The sequence below is a fragment of the Miscanthus floridulus genome, chromosome 1, assembly GCF_019320115.1.
Source record: "Miscanthus floridulus cultivar M001 chromosome 1, ASM1932011v1, whole genome shotgun sequence".
NCBI classification, from domain to species: domain Eukaryota; kingdom Viridiplantae; phylum Streptophyta; class Magnoliopsida; order Poales; family Poaceae; genus Miscanthus; species Miscanthus floridulus.
In genome coordinates this window covers 9368162-9388974 of record NC_089580.1, presented here as the reverse complement: position 1 = coordinate 9388974, position 20813 = coordinate 9368162, and the positions used below count along the sequence as shown (strand labels likewise).

Here is a 20813-nt window from a genome sequence, read left to right as displayed (position 1 = left end):
GTCACTCTCTCGACCGTTTGTACCCCGTACTACGAACCTTTTTCGGTACTAATAACACGAGCAGTAGCAGACTGGACGTAGGGACGTTCAGCCCGAACCAGTATAAACTTCGTGTCCTTTAGTGCACCATCCGGGCCTAACGCGCAACAATTATAAATTTACTAGCCGGTGTTTGTTTGAAACACCGACACTAAGTGTTCAAAATTTGCCCAAATGATAAAGGATTCAGATGACCTAACCCTCAAAACGTAATTTAAAAAGGCAACACTCACCTGCATACTTATCATTAGTTTCTGTTAATAACCCAAATATATAGTAACTCGGAAGGGTTACGTGTGTTATTTGGTTTACGAATATATGTCATAGAATTCTTAGGATACCTTATATTCTAGAACACATGATACTTAAGGCAGATTTTATTTGGAGTAATTAGTTAATCCCTTCGCCTCAAATTAAGATCAACTTCTAGAGCTGTCCCAAGTCAAATTATTTTAAGTTTGACCAAATTTATAGAAAAGTGTAGCAATATTTATGATACCAAAACATTTTTTTTTTGTATTTCATATAATGTTAACTCTTATATGCTTAGTTCCTGATATTGGCACTGAAAGGTTGGTCTTTCCATCGGTTTATGTTCACAATGTGGCACCTACTTTGGTCAACTGTTGTGTGTCCGTGTCATAAAAAATTTTGCTGTCAAAGTGTCAATCTGCAGGGTATCCTTCATAGAGTTGATAAAAGACCGAGCGGGCTGGGCCTCGTGTCACATAGAGTCCAACTTTCTTCGCATCGGCCAGGGATGTATGTAACCCAACAGGCCGAGAGTCGAGGATAGAGCCCAACTCCCCAACTGACAAAGTCATTGTCGTTCTATGTGACACAAGGCCATTGTGCATCCAATTTTTTTATTAAAAGAATTGTTAAAAAGTGAAGAAGAAAGTGCAAGCCCTATGCTATGTTAATTCTTTATAAGAAAAATCTACATGAGATTCAAACTGTTTGCAGATGGATACTCACTTTAAAGTATATATGCCAGTTCGAGCTTCTTATATGAATATAAATATAGTTGATCCATAATTCCACTCCCACTACCCGATAGAATTTCATCCAAGGTTAGTTACGTGGCACATTATCACTCGCTAGCTAGTAGCTACAACAGCCTATATAGGTTCACTTTCAGGTGCCAGGGTAGAAACACCGTTTTCAGAAACCAAACAGGTTAGATGGAGGGCGTTGCCGTGGCCGGATCTTCCTAATCCTGAACGCACGCATCAAACAAAGTTAAACTGTCAGCATCAATAAAGTGGCGTCCATGTCTCTGTCAGCTTGGAAACCACATTCCCCGGTCGCTACAACTTCAGAGCTACCATTCCTAATAACCATCCTAAGGCAAAATGAAATGAAGCTGCGCGACTGCCGACTGGCCAAAAAGGGCACAAGGTTTTGGTTCCAAAAGCGTGTGGCACACTAGGTCCGGTGCGTAACTGGAAAATGAGGATGTGCCGATTCCCGGGCGACGGACGGGCGTCTCGCGTAAACGGCCTCGATCGGCTAAGGTTATTTTGGTTTCTGGCATAAACAGGACCCCACCGGCCACCGCCGTTCCAGGCACGTCCAGTGTCAACCCCGCCATGCGCTCCAATGGAGCTAGCTCGCCAACCGCATCTAACAAAACAAAAAGAAAGGGGTATCATGCATGCATGATGCTAGCCACAGGGAAGCTGATGAAATCCGGCCGCTCGCTGCCTCTCTTGTTTTTCCTACCTAAAAGCTTCGTCAGGGCAGCTACCGGCTTTATCAGGCCAAACCAACGCAGCCCCCCATGGGACCAGAGAGCAACGGCTTCGGCCAAATGTAATCTAAAAAGTAATCAGGATAAAGTTTGTCACCGGGGAAAAGCAAGAGGAATTTGGTGTCTGATGACTGCCCCCAAGGCCCAAGCACCTACCTACTGGATAAATGCCCGTAGATGTTTGACCTCAATAGCAAGCGTATTTAATCATGTACTGATAGACTACGCGCCTACGCATTGGCAGAACCACTTGGGAACGTATGGTTGTATTTAATCTGAATTTCGGAGGAATAATCTCCGCAGATAACGGTATTTTTTTTTGTGGCTCGACCAGGAAATACAACTAAAACATAGTAACAGCTGTGCGTCTCAAAAGGTCATCAGCAAGAGCCAGAAATGAGGAATATATATGGATTTCTTTTTTCAAATTTTGATACCAGCAGTGAACAGATAATGCTCACATGAGGATTCTTTTTGAAACGAACATGTATGGTTCTTTTTTTTTCAAATTTAGATGAAATATCAAGCAATTATTGGAGTAGTGTCAGTTACCTATATCACTGACAGTGGGATCATCAAAATCACTAAATGCAAAACCGAAATAGAAAATCGTGTCACATCATAAGATGGCAAATTATGTATTCACGCACTGCTCACTTGGGTCATCTTCAATTTTCTGGTCGTGGTTGTCGTTCCACCATTGTTCCCAATCCTCACCATATGCATGAATGCTAACAACCACCTGCACCTTCATTCACAACCATCCACCTCCGGCGCCCCTTCCTCTCCAAACAAATGCTGCTTAGGGTTCAAATCGAGGTTAATGTTAGAGAAAATTCACTGCAACCCTAAGCATCGAGGTTCATGGTAGAGAAAATTAACTGTAACCCTAAGCGTGTGTTTGGCTTGGGGATATCATGGAATGAGATGGTTCTATATATATCCCAAATTTTTAGAATGGGATTATCACATCTCATGTTTGGTCGAGGAGATAGAGCCCTCCTAATTTCTTGTTTGGTAAATGGATTAGGACGGTGGATGGATGCTAAGGTCAGCACCGTTAATCGCCGTGAGTGGTGGGCCCCACGCGTCATCCACACATCAATATCTTCATCATCCTCATATGGATCCACACGCGGACAACGCTCATCTTGCTTGATTCGACTGCTACTGGGCCCGCCCCGACCTAGCTACGCTGTGCTGCCCTACCAGAGCCATCCCTGTCGCACCACCTCGCTAGAGCCGCCCCACCCTGGCCGCCCCATCCTACAAGAGCCATGCAATGTTACCCCGCACCCACGCCCATGTGTGCATCGTCTCGCAACGGAAACGAGTGGCAATGTGACGCGGACAAAGATGGATGCCTCTGCCCCTTCAATTTTTTGGGCTAGATCCATGCATCTCCCATTGCTCTAGAGATGGATCCAACACATCTGCCCCTGAATCAAACACAGGCTAAAATAGGATCATCACATCGCACTTGATGTCTCTAACCAAACACCTACTAACCATCTTTAACCTTGTGGCGTTCCACAGCGTCGACGTTAGGTGTGATTGCTTTATTTTTTTTCTTATTATTTCTTCTTTTGCCAAAGTTGCTTCTCCGTTAGCACACGGTGGTGCAGTTGCTTCTTTTTTTGTGTTGTTTTCTTTTCTGCCAAAACTGTTTCTCCGTTACCATACTGCTTTCTTTATTTTTTTTTCGAAAGGACAACAAAGTTTTACTGTAAATAAATTTTATTGACAAAAGAAAATAAAAGCAAGTGCTGTTCAGTTTTCATTGCTTCCTTTGTTTTGTTTTTCTTTCAAATTTCAAAAGCAGCGGATCTCTCCATCCCTATTGGTGGTGCTTCTTCTACTAGCGGTGTTTGCATTTTGTTTTCTTTATTATCTTTTTTTACGCAAAATCTGCTCCATTTTTTTGGCTAAAATTTAAACTAGTGCACGGACAGATTGGACTGGTGTACGCCGCCGGCTGAAACAAAATGTCAGCTTCAGCCAGGGGCAGATCCAAAGGGGGGGCTCCAGCCCCCTCTACAGCTGGTGCATCAATGAAAATATAGGGAGGGTGACGGAGAAGAAGAGGTGGAGGAAAGAAGAAAAATGAAGAAAGAGAGAGGAAGAAGAAGAGACCAACCCCTTTCAATCATATTCTGCATCCGCCACTGGCTTCAGCCCACTTACTTATTAGTACTCCGTACGTATAGCAGCTCCCTTTCTTTTATTTTTAATTAATTAAGTACATACATAGAGATTAAGAAGAACAGATGATTGATCTGAAAACAAACTGGTCCCTGATGATTAGGACGTGGTGCGGTGAAACCTGAAAAGGCTACTGATGCTGCACAGCTGCAGTGAACCGGAAACGCACGCACGCACGCGACAGCAGAAGCCCGGGCTTACATAAAGGGGAGCCGCTCCGGCGATTCTTCCCCCGACCGCTTCTTCGCAAACCTCCCCCTCCCCCTTCGTCTTCCTCCGTCCCCATCTCCCACAGTCCCACGGATCACCCTCTTCCTTCGTCTTCCTTCGCAGACCTGCATTGCTGGTGCGCCGCCGCGCGGCGAGGAGCTAGCCCGCGGGGCCGGCCGGCGCCATGCCTCCCCCCAAGGCCGATGAACTGGTTGTGCACGCCGTCAAGGAGCAGTTCGCCGGCCTCGACTTCTGCATCACCAGCCCCCCGCCATGGCGTACGTTACATACAGCTGCCTGTCACCATTTGGTTTTTATTTGCTTTGCTTTGATTGCCACCCGCCTCCACGCGCTGATAACGCCGGCCGGTGGGTCGATGGTCCGTGGGCTGTCTCTGAACCGCTTGTCGTTCCGTGCTGATCTGCTGCAGTCACGACGGTGCTCGTGGGCTTCCAGCACTACCTGGTGATGCTCGGCACCACCGTCCTCATCGCCACCATCATCGTCCCGCTCATGGGCGGCGGCCATGTATGTGAGCCTGACTGACTGACTGACTGACTTCCTTCTTCTCCATTCCCCTTTATTTCGTTTGCCCGGACCTGTGGACGGACGAGCACTGATCGATGGACGCATGCATGCAGTATGAGAAGGCGATCGTGATCCAGACCATCCTGTTCCTCTCCGGGATCAACACGCTGCTGCAGGTCCACTTCGGCACGCGGCTCCCCGCCGTGATGAGCGGCTCCTACACCTACATCTACCCGGCCGTCGCCATCATCCTCAGCCCGCGATACGCGCTCGTCATCGACCCTCTCGAGGTGCGCACGCACACGCACTACACGCTAAGGATCGATTCTGCTTCCTCTGTTCTTTCTTCAGTCACCGCAGCTGATCGATTCCATCGGTGCCGCCTGTTCAGAGGTTCGTGTTCACGATGAGGTCGCTCCAGGGCGCGCTCATCATCGCCGGCGTCTTCCAGGCCGTCGTCGGCTTCTTCGGCATATGGAGAGTCTTCATAAGGTTAAGTCTTTTCTTTTGGTAATGACACATCTTGCTCTTGTACTGAGTACTGAAGCTGTCGCTGTCATCTTGTGCCCTGGCCCGTGCGTTTCAGGTTCTTGAGCCCCCTCGCGGCGGTCCCCTTCGTCACGCTCTCGGGCCTGGGACTCTTCTACTTCGCGTTCCCCGGGGTGAGCTCGCGGCACGGCCGAGTAGTCTCGTCGTCTTCTTTGGCCGCTGCTGCAGCTTGCTAATCAGTCTAGTCTCTCCTGCAGGTCACCAAATGCATCGAAGTGGGTCTCCCCGCCCTCGTCCTCGTGGTGATCTTCGCAGAGGTAACATCAACCAACCCGGTGGCTGGCGGTGGAGGATGACCCTACCCTACCCTGCCGACCGTACGGCGCCATGGCTTCTGCAGCGACTGACATCCGTTTTCCGCCTTGCAGTACGCCGCCCACTACTTCGCTAAGGGGAGCATCGTGTTCGGCCGGTGCGCCGTGCTGGTGACCGTCATCATCGTGTGGATCTACGCCGAGATCCTGACGGCCGCCGGCGCCTACAACGAGAGGGGCCCCGTGACGCAGTTCACCTGCCGCACCGACCGCTCCGGGATCATCGAGGCCTCACCTTGGTATGCTAATTGTGAAGCACAATCAGTGCACCGATCTTTGATGTGCTCTGTCTGATTTCTGCTTCCGAACAGGGTGAGGTTTCCGTATCCGTTCCAGTGGGGATACCCGATTTTCTGCTTCCAGGATTGCTTCGCCATGATGGCTGCTTCTTTTGCATCACTTATTGAGGTACACACGCACTGTGTTCTTCTTTTATTTCGTCAGTAAGGATGCAAAATAGTCCCTGGTAAAGATTTTAGTGAACATTGGAAACGTTCCGAAAGGACGTGAAATTGTCTGAAGCTAATTCAGTAAACATTGGCAACATTCCAAAAGGACTCGAAATAGTTAAAGCAAATAGCATTAGCATCTTGAACAATACAATTGCTTGTTCTAAGGCCGATTAGTATGTCCCTAAGAGTACCCTATGCTGACTCTGATGACGAGGAACTTCCAATGCAGTCTACCGGCACCTTAATCGCAGTGTCAAGATACTCAGGCGCGACGTTCACCCCACCCTCTGTGTTCTCGCGTGGAGTTGGCTGGGAGGTAATCAAATAATCAAAATGTTCAGTTCTTCTAACTGTCCTTTACAAGGATTTTCACTGACTGGAAAGCAACTTCCAACAAATATCAGGGCATATCTATCATACTGGACGGGATGTGCGGTACACTGACAGGAACAGCTGCTTCAGTGTAATGCACTCTACTTTAATCAGTTGATAATCTCAGTTAGCAAGCTGAAAGCTTTGAAGTAACCTGCCTTTGTTGCTTTCAAAGTGAGAATGCAGGCCTGTTGGCAGTGACGCGAGTTGGAAGCCGGCGAGTTATAAAGATCTCAGCCTTGTTCATGATTTTCTTCTCATTGTTTAGTAGGCTCTCTCATTCTCTGAAACTTTTAGCACTATATCAGGAGTCTCCAGACTTTCATGTGTTTTTTTCTAGATAATGATGCAGCATTTCATGGTTAGTTATTGCACCTGACTGATACGAACTGCAAATCAACAGGCAAATTCGGGGCGGTTCTTGCATCCATTCCATTGCCGCTTTTCTCTGCACTGTATTGTGTCCTCTGGGCTTATGCAGGTAAGCCTTAACTGTCAGCATCCACGACAGTTTTAGACTTTTACCCATCATAGTATAGAATCTGACGTTTTTTCATACCGTGTTTTGTTGATCTAAACTTGCTTTCTGCCTGAAACAGCTGGTGCAGGCTTCTCCTTCCTTCAGTACTGCAACCTCAACTCCTTGAGAACAAAGTTCATACTCAGCATCTCGTTGTTCCTGGGACTGTCAATCCCACAGTACTTCCGGGTCTACGAGATGTTCTTTGGCTTCGGACCAGTTCACACCCATTCAGTCGCGGTATGCGAACTCGATGCCATAGACGAAACAAATTCCATTAAACTTCCACATTCTCACCTCTTTCTCCTACTTGCCATTGCAGTTCAATGTGATGGTCAATGTCATCTTCTCATCGCCGGCGACGGTGGCCGCCATACTGGCCTACCTTCTGGACTGCACCCACCTGTACTGGGAGGTTAGTGTGAAGAAGGACAGGGGTTGGTTCTGGTGGGAGAAGTTCAAGTCCTACAAGTATGATGCCAGGAGCGAGGAGTTCTACCGTCTTCCTTATGGCTTGAGCAGGTACTTCCCCTCGCTTTAGGATGCCGAGAGGAAGATGACAGACCAAGTTCTATGTAACTGGTGGAGCGTAGAAGCTGAACATTAGTTCAAAGGCAATAGAACCATATGTTATATTCCTATCAAGCAGTTGGGAGGGAGCTTGATGTTTTGATTTGCCTTATAAAAAGCATTTTGGATGATAAACTTTTGTAATTACTGGGAGAGTATGATGGTATCGCCATCAACCAGGGGGAGAATTCTGCAATAATTCAGTCTCCATTTTTGCTTCAGATTCGAAACAGAACACAAATGCCTTGACAGCAATTGATTGAAGAACATGGCTTCGATTATTTTCCCACATCATTCACCGTCTAATAAGATCTGCGGCAAAGCTTTTGCCGTCCTTTCGGGAAAAAAAAATTCCCACATCATCCATGCACTAGTCAAGGGTTCACTTAAGCAAAAGCATAGTCAAGTTACTACCCGAAATGGCAACCCAACTATTTGTCGCCGGTGCCAGCAGATGATCCAGCCGCCGCCGCCTTGGCCTTGGGCACCCACACACGCCCGTGGGGCTCTGCAGCCCCATTGCCGCGGCCGCGCCAGGGTTCAGCCGACCTCTTCCCAAATTGTGCCGGTTGCCGGCGCTGCCCTTCAACTAGGCCCTCGGGCTTCGTCTCCACGGTCGGTTTGCTGCTGCCATCGGCGGCCGAGGTGGGAGGGGCCTGGGCCGGAGCCGCATCCTTCCCCTCCGGAGAATCGCGGCCTGTCGCGGCGTCTGCGAGCCTGGGTGCTGCAGGTCTCGGTTTCCCCGTGTTGCCCGACTTGACGCCTCGCGGCGGCGACGGACCAGCCGTCTTCGCCGGAGCATCGCCCGGGCTCGTCTCTGCGCTCCGGCCACCCGCGCCCTTCCTCCCCTTGCAAGTCAAGTGGCCTGGGGATGATGCGACGGCCGCCTTCCCCGGATCGAGTGGGGCGGCCGAGGCCTTCCCCATCGCCTTGATTTCGCTCTTCTTCTCCGGCTTGCCACCGTTCGATGCTGCAGGAGCCGCCGCCTTGGCCAGATTACCTGGATCGCCTACAGTATGGCACGAGGAGGCCTTCTTCTTCCCCTTCCACGGCGACTTGCATCCGCCATGGGGATGGGGTGCATTGTCCGCGGCATCGTCCGGCCCCTTCTTGCCACGGTTACCTTCTACAATCCATTCCTTCTCCCGTGCCGCAGCTTCCCCGCACGTCGGCGTTGGCCACGGGGTCGTGGCTGGTGCCCCATACCCCACGGCCACCCACTGGTGGCCCTGCCCTTGTGCGCGCCCTCCTCGATGCCTCTCCTTGACCCCGCAGAAGGCCTCGCGCGAGACTGCGCGGCCCTTCGTCTCTGCCTTCAGTGCCGCCTCCCGCTTAACCGCGGCGTCCATGGCCGCCTCCTCCGCCTTTAGCGCCGCCGCCCGCTTGGCGGCGGCGGCCTCCTCCTCCCGCCGCCGCTTCTCCTCCTCCTCCTTAAGGCGAAGCTCCTGGAGCCGCTTGAGGCTGACGTAGTTGGGAGGGATGGGAGGCGGCTCCCGCCTCGGCTTGGCGCTCGGCGCCGCCTCCATCGCTTCTCCCCTCTCGGCGATGGACCTTGTGCAGGAACGTGACCCGGAAAAAAGAGAGATTGACGGAATCGCTTTATTAGCTTCTTCTTTCGCGGGTAGTGGCCCACCATCCATAGATTTTCCGAGCCTCTTCTCGGTTCTGGCTCTGTCTAGCCTACTGTTTTCTGCAGCTTTCGTGTAGAAGCTGTCAGGTAGGGCGTACTTCCCTCCGGCTGTGTTTATTTGTCAGCAACTTTTTACTATAGCAAATTTAATCATCTATTTTTTCTTCTAAAAAAATCTTAGATATTTCAATGTATATAACACTAATGAAGTATGTTCAATAAAAAATCATATATGTGAAAGCTTGATGTATCTAAAAATTTTTTGCAGAAAAAAATATATGGTCAAAATTGCTACGGTAAAAATTCGGTGACAAGTAAACGAAAACGAAAACAGTACTGTTATTTGTGGGTCGATTAATTTTAAATTTAACTAGATTTCAATACAATAATAATATCAATATTTATAGGATACGGCTATCGTACGCTCGGCCGCTCCACACACGTGTTCCTACTCAACATGACAGGTTCATCTTCTTCCTCATCGCCCCGCCGTCTGCGGCGCCACCTTCTTCCCCTCCTCCCCGTCGCTGGCGCCATGGCCATGGCGCCCCCGCTCCGGCTTGGCTCAGCCGTCTTCACCGCCACCAGGGCCCCAAAACCGCCCGCTGGCCTCCCCATCGTCTGGCCAGTCTTTCTCCCCTAAACCCCTTCTCTTCTACGGCCGCCGGAGCTTGAGAAGAATGGGGTGGCGCGGGCGCGGAGGAGGAGGAGGACGTACCTCGCCAAAGCTGAATTCGCCACCACCGTTGGAACCCTAACGGCGGGGGAGGAGATGGGGCGATGGCGCGGGCACGGATAGGAGGTCGCCGCCGGGGAGAGAGAGCGCGCAGGCGCCAGGCGTGCGATGGGCGAATAAGGAGAGAAGGAAGACGACTGAGAGAGAGAGAAGGGTGGGACGCGGGTGTGCGGACTGATGGGTTAACCCGGCCTTTCGTAATAAAGTCTTTACCATATTTATACGTGGGTTTCCTTCAAAAAAAATATTTATATGTGGGTGTCAATTCCTCCACTTTTTTTAATTCCTACACTTTTTTCTATTACCGTGTGTTCTTCGTTTGCTCTGTTTTACATTTCTTCGTTGGAAATAAGCATTGCTCACCTAAACGATCATTTAGTCTGTTTAGATATCGTTTGAACGCTACACGGTGGTACGCTGTATCTATTCAGCCTGTTTATTTGGCTGTGGCTTGTCGTAAACGATCGTAAATTTCCAGCCGAAACAGTATTTTTCTCTCACACAAACCAGCCAGCAGTACTTCTTCACGAACCAGCAATGATACGAACCAGTCAACCGAACATGCTGTTAATCATTTGTTTATCCTGTTTAAAGGGTCAGTTTGTGTTTTTTTACAAGAACTCAAATATATTAAGCATTGAAACCAAAGTACAAGCATCTGGGAATTCTATCCCAAGAACTAACTTGTAGCTCCAAGGCTACGGCAATAGAACCAGCAAGGTGGCTTTACAAAGAGCTTGATAACACCGGTACACAAAAGGATTCTTTAGAATAAAACTGCACTTCCGCTGATGCAAACACTGGTGATGCCTCCATTGGGACGCTGGGCCTCTTGAGAGAAATAGCCACAATAAAGACATTGCATATCCTCGTTCTCACACTTCGATAGTACAGTCGACACTCTCCTCGATTGTCTGATCGGTCTGTGTCTTCGAGGATTTGATATCTTGAGTCGTAAATTTAGAAGGAGCTTCACTGGACTCAAGAACATAACGTCACGACCGCCAACGTTAAATCTGAGGACCAGCAGCGTTGAAGAGGGTGTGTGTAAATTTAGGACATGTCTATACCTAAACTTTGAAAAGTTTAAAAATGTCATGTTCCAAGCCAAATAGCTTAGATCCTATTTAGATTGATTAGCTGCTAAAAGATAGCTAGCTAATAGTTCATAGCTAATATTAGCTAGCTAACTATTATTTGTTTTGCCTAACTAATGAGATAACTGTTAATTATTACCCAATTAACAATTAGCTAGACTATTAGCTGGCCTGCTTGATAAAAAAAACTAATTATTAGCAACTAATTATTAGCTCTATGGATCATCCAAATATGTCTTTAGTCTATAAAGTACTCACTTCATTCCAAATTATAAGATGTTTTGGTCTTTCTAGACATGTAGTTTTGATATATACTCAGATATATACTATGTCTAAATACATAGTAAAAACAATGTATTTACAAAACAAAACATCATATATTTAAAATAGGGGGAGTAGATGCACTTGTCGTGTTCGTGTATATGCTTGTGTCGTAGAGCGTGTGTATATATGGTAAAATTGTAGTCAAAAGTCACTGGTTTTTCAACTTTTGGAGTGCATTTGCACCCTACAAACGCTATACCTCACCCCTAGATAAGTGACCGCCTGCTTACCGCGGTTTTTTTTTTACCCATTTAGTCTTTCTAGGTTAGTGTGTGCTTTTAACCGTTCCCATGGATGCTTCAGTGAGTGAACTAGGTTTTTATTTGAGAGCAAACTAGGTTTTTATTTGAGAGCGGACTATGCTTTTAGTGGTATTACTTCTTGAGCTTCTACTCTTTAGTTAAGAGCGTGTGCGGCTCATGTCGATGTCCCTTTCCGACCAACCATTGTTTTTTTTTTCTTTTTCTCTTTCCTTGAGTTTGGGTTTCGGTGCGTATCGATGTCCCAATCCAAATGTCCGAAGTTGTATATGTTTATTTTGAGTCTGGGCTTCATCTACTTTTTAATATAATCGACAACTCTCTCCTATCTGATTCGTTTTTTTTTAAAGAGAGATTTGGAAAAAGACAGAATAGGAAGACAAGATACAGGTAGAGAAGGGGAAGTTTGCAAAGTTAGATAAGCTTGGAATGAGCATAGGAACATGTATTGAGATGATTCCCATGGTTTAAGCATTGCCACACTTGTGTAAAACATTTTTCACTTGTGTACTTGTCGTAACTTGTAAACGATATCACTTGTGTAAAACATTTTTCAGAAACGAGATTTTTCATTTCTGTTTTCTTCCAGTCATCTCGTGTACCATGGTTTAAGCATTGCCACACTTTGTTCATACAGCATTTGCACGCACATAAGTCAAGCACCAACAGCAATTAAATCCATATAGATACTAAGTCGTACAATAAAAAAACAATAGTTTTATCATCAATCTGTCGTCCATGCAATATAGCAAAAGTTTTTTTGCTCAAGGTTATTCTCAAACTGCACTACAGATCCATCAATGAAGTATCCCACATCGCTAAACGCTTAGCTCAAAACGGAGCAACCACACACAAATGCTACCGGTAAACGGCCAATGTCCTGATGCCCTCACTGGCCCCTGCATAGAGCAAATCATTTCCCAATGAATAAAGAGAACGGTTCATGCAAACAACGAAGGTACACACCAACCGCCTATACCGTATTAGTTTGCTGATGAAGCAAAAATAGTAAATAAAAGTTAAACAGCAACATAGTTCCAACTGATTGGTGTTGTATTGGCATATCACCAACAGTGACTATTTGCACGACATTCTCAGACACCTAAATGATGGATCAGAATGTGGCAACGTGGTCATAACTAATAATAACCATGATAACTAATCAAATATGAGATCACAGCTATGATCACAACCCACACAAGTCAGAGCTAAGATAAAATGCTATTGTATCACACTATATATAAATACTACTGTATAATGCAACAATTCTTCTGCGCAATGAATGTTCACTTGTAAATTAGTAACCTATTTTCATGATTATAAAATAAACAAAAGGGGCAACTCTGGGATGCTATTCTACATTTCAGTGTGCGCCTTTTTATTAGTTCTTGGATTTGTAAGCTATTTGCAACTGGTCAATTCATCAAGAACATTCTAGCAGGTTAGACTAAAAAATAGTGGGCTACTGGCTGCCTATCAGAACTCAGATAGTATATGGGCAATGCAACTTGCAAGGTAGTATGAGCTGTGTACAGGAATATATGCTGAAAATACATGACATCAGGAAATGCAATATTTTACATAAATGTATTGAGGCACCAAGAAAGTTCATTGGCATATGCATCTACATTCACTACTCAACAACAACAAAGCCTTTAAGTCCCAAACAAGTTGGGGTAGGCTACATTCACTACTCACTAGACAAATTCAGTGAGAAAAAGGTAGAGAAGTCTTTAGAATTAATATAACACTTCAGATGAAATATAACACTTCCAATGGGATAACTCTATTACTATCTGAAAAGGGGACAACTCTCTTAATCAATGTGACATGTATGGAGCTAATTTCGGATCAAGTAATTTGTAACTTATGAATTACTTTAATATTCATAAGGAGCTAAACCAACCAGTTAGACTCTTATGTTCAGTAGAGTCACAAAAAATATTGAATTCATTATTGGATCATACACTCGGGTCATAGGTTAGCTATTTTCTCCACTTCTGATTGTGAACACATGAAATTTATAAATCTCTGATCTGAGGGCAGCGTGTGCAGTCACTCTACTATTTATAAAAAATTCACCTTATTAGGCATTTTTTAACAGACAAGAAAGAGATTACCCAGAACTTTGCTAATGGAGCTCAAATTCTAGCGATTATATAACCTAATAAAAAGGGATTAAAAGAATCAAGCCTAAATCAGCTAGATATAATACCAAAGGTTTATAAAAAGGATGGAGTGCCAAATTTGCAACAAATATGATAAAGATGCAATATCAAATTAGTGATACAAACCTGTGCAACCTAATAAGTTGGATCACCACATGCCATGAAAATATCTACCAGAAGGCTCCTAAATTTGTAGCATGTTCAACATCCTGGTACTATGCCTAAGTGAGCTAAGGATGAGTTGGGTGCAAATGAAAGTATTCCATCTGAACTATGGATTCTCAGCTCACACAAGCCTTCCAATCCAGCCCCCTGGGCCAGGGTGAAACTGCGCTCAGAAGTCAAAATTCTCCTCAGCGCAACTCAATCCGCAAACCCACTCAATTCCACTAAGCGTGGTAAATAGAACTTCACCAGGCATTTCGTCGAGCACTTGGCGATCACAATAGGACACATTCCAATTCGTCACCGCAACCCACTAATGTCTGATCAACAAATCAACCGGCAAGAGACGGCAAGCACAAGCACACAGAACTACAGAAGCGTTGCGCTAACAGGTACAGGTATTGGTGGAGATGGGAGGGTGGCCCTGACCTGATCTTCTTGATGAGGATCTCGCGGAGCTTCTTGCCGAGCTCCTGGGACCGGACGCGCTGCATAAGCGCCTTACGCGCGAGCACGCGCTTCTCCGAGTCCTTGACGTGGTGGTGGGTGCGCGCCCGGATGAGGCGCTCCATGCCGCTGGACCGCATCTTGCGCTCCATGACCGACAGCGCCCGCTCCAGGTTCCCGTCCCTCACCTGCACCACGATGCCCCGGGCTTGCTGCACCTGCCCGCGGTGCCCTGCCTCCATCACCGACGGCCGCGCAGCCGCAGCCGCGGCCGCGAGCCCACGCGCCGCCCGTGCCACCGCCTGCATCGTTCTCTTTCGTCTCCTCCCGCCGCCGCCGCCGCACACACTCACTGTAGCCGCCGCCGCACACACTCGATGGAGCGTCGGATTCGGGATGTATACTTTCGTGACCGTTCGTTTTTCTTTCTGCAGTTAGACCCCTGTGGTCTTTTAAATTTCCTATAGAGTTCGTAGGTCAAAGTGGCAAACCCCGCAAAATAGTTTCCTCTTCCCATTGCAACTCCAGTCGTAATTTGGGGCTCTGAGTGCCAGTGGCGACGACGGGCGATTGCGATTTGCGAGCCGACGACGGGCGATTGCGATTTGCGAGCCGCCGCCCTCGCGAATTCGGCCGCGGCGACTGCCGACTGACGCGGTACACTTTCTCTCCCGCTCTATCTCTCTCCCCTGCGTTAGGTTTCACCGTTTCACGCAGCGGCAGGCGATTTCCGCCGATGCCCCCGGCGAGGGTTTGTCCCAGTGGAAAGAAGCACCGCTCGCATGGAAAAATGTCGTTCTAGTACGACCTCGATGTTCAGTATACTGCTGACCGACTTGGCTATGCTCCGTTCGTTTTGGATCTTAACCTGCACCTGCTGTTACTTGTTTTTTTAATAATAAAATGCCCTTTGTGTGTAAGCTCTTTAGTGTAAAACGAAACCCCCAATCTGTCAAAGTTCCTTTTGCAGCTTCGGTTAGTAAAGTTCAACTGCCTACCTGTATGTATAGAATAATTGAAATAGAGAAGAAAATTGTTTTGAAATGATGAGTCAAATACTGATGCCACGTGGGTTTGTGTGAATCAACTGATAAAATTGTTACCGAAATAGAGAAGAAAACTGTGATGAAATGATGAGTCAAATACTGATGCCACGTGAGTTTGTGTGAATCAACTGATAAAATTGTTATGGACCCAACCGTGTTGTGCCACCCTTTTCGATTTATGGTTGAATGTGAAAAGCTTGTCGCTAGCAGTTATTACCTTTTCTTGTGGGGAATAGCTCTCACCTATTTTCCTGTAATCTTTCAGGGAAACAGTTTCTGTTCCACTCTGCAACCGATTCAATTCGTGGATTTTGCGTACGCAAATACAGTGAAATATGTCTTAGCCTCGGTTAAGTTTAAGTACTTATATTTTGTATAGGATCTGTATACTGTCAGAAGTCTACATCTTCGAAAAACAGTTTTAAGTACAAGTTTGTTATTATACCAAGCAAAAATGTTAGATGTTATGTGCTAATATGTGTTGGTCCTTAGTTGTTTGTGCATCTGATACTTGTCCATCCATTTTCTCTGTTTGAAATAAACAGAAGGTGGTGCATGCCATATATATATGATTATTATGCTTGCACTATTGTAAACTATGTGATTATACAGTACAATGTAAACTACTTGATGTCACACTATGTGTCGGTTTATCTTTAATGTAGCAATTAGCAATTCAGTGTCCATGTGGAACTGTTTATGCAATGGAAGAAAAGAAAGGTAGCATTCAAAGAAAAGATGCCCAGCTGATACAATCTTCCTAAAGTAAACTTGTCATTTCCTGCTTGTGGTTTTGTAAGTGAGATCTGCAAGTCTCATATGACAAGATAGCCATATCCACTGTTACCAACCACATTGAGTGGATCACGTGCTGCTTCTATTAAGTTTTTTTTCTAATAACAAAAAAGGACTTGTTTGTTTCATTGAGATCTTTTGGGGTGCTTTGGTTTCTAGTTCATCCTGGAATCACATCAATCCTTGAACAACCACTCATAGTGGCTTTGTTATATGTCCTATCCTCCTAGGTTAACTTGAGGCTTTGTTCTATCAGTTTTGTTGTCAGAAGTATGGATCTACCCTAAGTTTAAACTTTAGTATGTTGATAGACAATGAAAAGCCACCCCTCTTCCTTTTTCTCTTGCGGAAAGAGTTGAATAGGGGGTGGTGACTGGCAGAAGTATGATTATTCAACTTGAACAAGCATATAAGAAAACATTGTTTACTTATTAATTGTGTTTAAATGATTTAGTCTCGTTCTTTGTGACTGCAATTTCCAGCACTTCTGGCGACCACCAAACTGTTTTTATTGTGGAAGAGAAGAAATGTGCCATTCAGAATTTTTAAGATGCCTACACAGATCAATCTTCCTGAACTAAATTTGTTCTTACATCCTAAGACTGTACTAAGGTTTACATGACAAACAAGCACTCTGCTGTCAGTAACCACATAGAATGGATTTGGCTTTCCATCCTAAGATGCCTTTTGAGTCCATAGTTCCATCAATTTTGATGTCTAGTGTTTTTTCACCTAAGTTATTAGTTCATCAGAGGCTCAGTCTTTGAAGTTTTCAGATAGTTTATGATAAGGCCTGATTGGTTGATTGAGAGTTATAGGATGATAAAGCCAAATGTGGATCATCTATTCTTTTGTAGACTCTTGAATGGCATTTGGAAGATAGGGCAATCATATTATTGCTCTGTGCATTACTGTATATGTATCTTGTAGTATCAGTGTAACTACATGGTAGAGATAGCAAGGCAGCAACTTCAAAACAAATTAAGTGCATCATTGAAGTTCTCTGTTCTAAATCCGATGTATGATGTATACTATTACTATCACATGCTTTCTGTAGAGTTGTGTGTAACACTAACAACTGAGTATTGGTCCCCTCATGCTATATCACTATACTTCCTCTGTCCCTAAATGTGTGTCGCCACGGTTTGCGTGCCGATAAGTTTGACTCGATTTATAGAAAATGCGTGCAGCATTTGTGTCTCCAAATAAATTTGTTAAAAAACTAGATTCAAATATCTATCTAATGATACTAATTATGTACCATAAATATTAATATTTTTTAATATATATTTAGTCAAAGTTGTTTCTTGGGAAGCGAAAACGACAAACATTTAGGGACGGAGGGAGTATGATATATTTGCATGCAATCCTGGATTTATAGTTCACAAGATACAATTCTTTGTTATTTGTTTTTTTATCCTTGTCCATCTTGAAGTTTTTGAACAGATGTCAGTGCTATTGGTTAATTATCTTGTCTTATTTCTGGGCTTGTTCAGGTCAGTTTGATTAGGCAATATGGTTATCCCTCCACCAGCTAGAGCACCTGCAATCACCAAGTTCCTGAAGCCCTATATTTTGAAGATGCATTTCACAAACAATTTTGTGAGTGCTCAGGTCATCCACACCCCGACGGCCAGAGTCACATGCTCTGCAAGCTCTCAGGAGAAACTGCTGAGGCCAAGCATGGAGTCAACACGGGATGTTGCTGCGGCTGCAAAGATTGGGAAGTTGCTTGGGGAGCGATTGCTGTTCAAGGGTATCCCTGCGGTATCTGTCTCCATGTCAAGAGATCAGAAGTACCATGGCAAGGTCAAGGCCGTGATAGATTCTCTTAGAGATGCAGGTGTGAAATTGCTATGAGGAAAACTGACTGTTATGGCAGAAGGAAGCTCGGGGCTCAAATTTACCTCAAAAGCTGCTTGGCGGTCCATTAGTTTCCTGACTGAATTTTCTCACGAGTGCTGCTGAACAATATCTTGAACCATGTAACAGGACACTTCGCCCAGAACAGAGCTCGCTTGTGGACAAATGCTGATTGTCTGTGTCTATCTTCCATGAGTTATAGAGTATGAACATAATCCTTTTAGATGAATTGAATGCCCGTACTTTCCTATAAAATGAAACTGAGTGGTGAGAACTGTTACAGTGCTCCTGACAACTCAAAAGGTTACAGTGCTCAAGCCTTCTACTTTGAGCCTCAAGACACAAATTTTGACAAAGTATAGCAGATAGCGTCTGTGTATTACTACTTTACTAACGTGTGACTGAAGTACTGGCAATCAATATGCTGAAATACGACGCTCAGGGCATGTTCGGCTAGTGTTAGAGCCGGTTGATGAGCCGGTCTTGACTGATTTTTTGTGAGAGAAAAATATTGTAGATTTTAGCTGATAAGCCGGCTGATAAACTCAAGGGAACAGCCTAACCCACAAGACTCATCTAGGTCCAGCTATCCGTCCATACCCCCTTTAATAGTACGGCCAAAGAAAAAATAAAGTCATAAACTACTCTAAGTGTCTCTTCAACATCAAACGACACTTAGAATTAGTCCATCCTTAACCTTGTCGTCCATCCTTTGAAAATCGAAACGATTTCCATCGTAGGGGCATGACAACCATGATTGTCAATCAATTATCATTACCATGACCTAACTTAATTGCATCTGCAAAACACACGTTAGTCACAGTAATCCCGTATTGTCATTAATCACTGAAACCCAACCAGGGGCCTAGATGCTTTCAATCTCCCCATTTTTGGTGATTGATGACAATACAACCTCGAGTATGTAAAAGAGATGAGGTTTTCAACATGCTTGGTTCATATAAGCTTTTGACAATAAGAACAAAAGAGTTAGGCAAGCTTATATGACCCAAGCCAACATGATGTACTCAATAGATATGAAATAAGCATGAGTACAAGAAATAAAGCTCATTTGCATCGGAGTAAAACGCGGAAGCAAAACAAATGAGCATAACCAAGTGACATGACATATATAAATATCAAAGTAGAGAGCACGCATGTCACATATCACATTAATATCACTATCACATAAATATTACGATCACATTAATATCACGCGTACGTAGTTCAATGCATGAAGGTAAACATGAATGCATAATAAAATATCACACATAAAAAGCCAAATGTAATAGATAAGCTCCCCCTAGATATATCGCTTCCCCTATGTCTATCATACTCGATCCCTCTCCCCCTTTGGCATCAAACACCAAAATCTAAGGGTCGGTCGACGGGGCTGCAGCGGATGAGTCGGACGCTGAGGTGCGATGAGCGATCTGGAACTGTGCAGCAACATCATCTGATCCTGAGCTCTGAGTTGTATGACCCTCTATCGCTGGAAGTGACGCTAAAGCGGTCTAGGTCGGATCTGGTACTGGTGCAGCATGTGACTCTACAGGTATCACTAAAGCAGGCGGCTCTGATGATGCAACTGACGATGGGAGCATCTCTGTAGTCCCAGTAATAGGAGCAACTATGGAAGGACTAGGGACATGTAGATCTAGCGGTGTCGGCTGCCCTGTCAACTCACTGAACGTAGCACCAAGGCTTCTAGAGACTGGGGTGTCTGGCACAAGCATCGATGAACTCTAAGCCGGTGTGAAGCCCGTATGTAGCGGTGTGAACTACGGACCCTGGGCTATCACTGGCGAAGCAAACCACTAGGACACCTGCTCGATAGGTGAAGCAAACTGAGTAGCTGTCTGTCCCTAACTCTGAAGCCCACTGGGCTATACAACTAGAGTCTGTGAAGTGGTAACAGACTAGCCGAGCTGAGGTGTAAGCTGTGGCGGTGGAGCCCCAATGGCAGTAACGACATGTTGCATGAATCTAAATAACTGCTACTGCATGAGGAGCTGTTGTTGCTGCTGGATAGCCTGCTGTTGTCGCTGGAACTCATCCTATCTAGCCTGAACCTACGCTAGAGTAGATGCTGTCTCCTGGGTCTAGCGAGCCTGATCTTGCCTCATCCGCTCAAGTATAGCAAGAAGAGCAGGGTCTGTCTGCGGTGCAGGTGGAGCTGAGCTGGAACCACTGGCCTCACCATCATGTCGTCGAGGAGGCATCCAAGGGTTATCTTGATAGCCATCATCTGTACTGTCACTAGGGTCGCTCTAGATCATACCCTCCTGCTGAGCATCTAGCTGCTCCTCTGTCGCTGTAATGCCCCGGATAGTCTCATCCTGCTGGCTACAGACTCTGGCACCTCTGAGCGACAGCTCAGCTAGCTAGGTGTCCTCACTACACTATGGTGGAGCATCTGTGTCATATTGTATGCTGGAAACTCTATAGTAGCACCAGAATACTCTACCAACATCTTAGGAGGCCTCACTGTGACTGCACTATGAATCAGAAAGGTGATCCAGTGAGCATACGACAGCTGCCTGTGACCTCTGAATCCCTCTGCAAGTGTATCCTCCATCTCAGAAAGGATGACATCCCAAACATCAAAGATTATTTACTGCATCAGAGCGTTCAGTAGCCACAACTGAATGTGAGTCAATCCCTCATGATATCCCATCCTAGGTAGCAGGGTCCTCCTCATGATAGCATCTAGCAGTCTCACTATAGGAGTAAGATCCCTAGGTGTCCTGCTCGACCCATCGCCAAATGGCTCTAT

At 45.7% G+C, this 20813-nt stretch overlaps 4 protein-coding genes and 1 non-coding gene across 5 annotated transcripts; 3 read left to right on the top strand and 2 right to left on the bottom strand.

The window, feature by feature from the left end:
• The first annotated feature begins 4245 nt into the window (after window positions 1-4245).
• Window positions 4246-7687, top strand: LOC136472450 (nucleobase-ascorbate transporter LPE1). Its single transcript, XM_066470157.1, has 14 exons — window positions 4246-4482; window positions 4635-4732; window positions 4846-5022; window positions 5124-5224; window positions 5319-5394; window positions 5479-5538; window positions 5650-5834; window positions 5907-6003; window positions 6277-6363; window positions 6452-6510; window positions 6595-6686; window positions 6823-6900; window positions 7019-7179; window positions 7262-7687. The coding sequence occupies exons 1-14, from the start codon at window positions 4389-4391 to the stop codon at window positions 7478-7480; spliced, it is 1584 nt and encodes a 527-aa protein (XP_066326254.1). The 5' UTR covers window positions 4246-4388; the 3' UTR covers window positions 7481-7687.
• Window positions 7688-7768: 81 nt separating this feature from the next.
• Window positions 7769-9054, bottom strand: LOC136472461 (uncharacterized). The gene has a single exon (XM_066470166.1). The coding sequence runs from the start codon at window positions 9033-9035 to the stop codon at window positions 7941-7943; it is 1095 nt and encodes a 364-aa protein (XP_066326263.1). The 5' UTR covers window positions 9036-9054; the 3' UTR covers window positions 7769-7940.
• Window positions 9055-12147: 3093 nt separating this feature from the next.
• Window positions 12148-14742, bottom strand: LOC136472441 (uncharacterized). Its single transcript, XM_066470151.1, has 2 exons — window positions 14319-14742; window positions 12148-12455 (listed from the first exon to the last, which is right to left on the bottom strand). The coding sequence occupies exons 1-2, from the start codon at window positions 14642-14644 to the stop codon at window positions 12446-12448; spliced, it is 336 nt and encodes a 111-aa protein (XP_066326248.1). The 5' UTR covers window positions 14645-14742; the 3' UTR covers window positions 12148-12445.
• A 1358-nt stretch (window positions 14743-16100) lies between these two features.
• LOC136512365 (small nucleolar RNA snoR104) lies at window positions 16101-16217 on the top strand. The gene has a single exon (XR_010773077.1). It is a non-coding gene; the product is annotated as a small nucleolar RNA snoR104 (small nucleolar RNA).
• Window positions 16218-17692: 1475 nt separating this feature from the next.
• LOC136451857 (uncharacterized) lies at window positions 17693-18037 on the top strand. The gene has a single exon (XM_066452547.1). It carries the CDS (start codon window positions 17693-17695, stop codon window positions 18035-18037), a length of 345 nt encoding a protein of 114 aa, XP_066308644.1.
• The last annotated feature ends 2776 nt before the right edge of the window (window positions 18038-20813 follow it).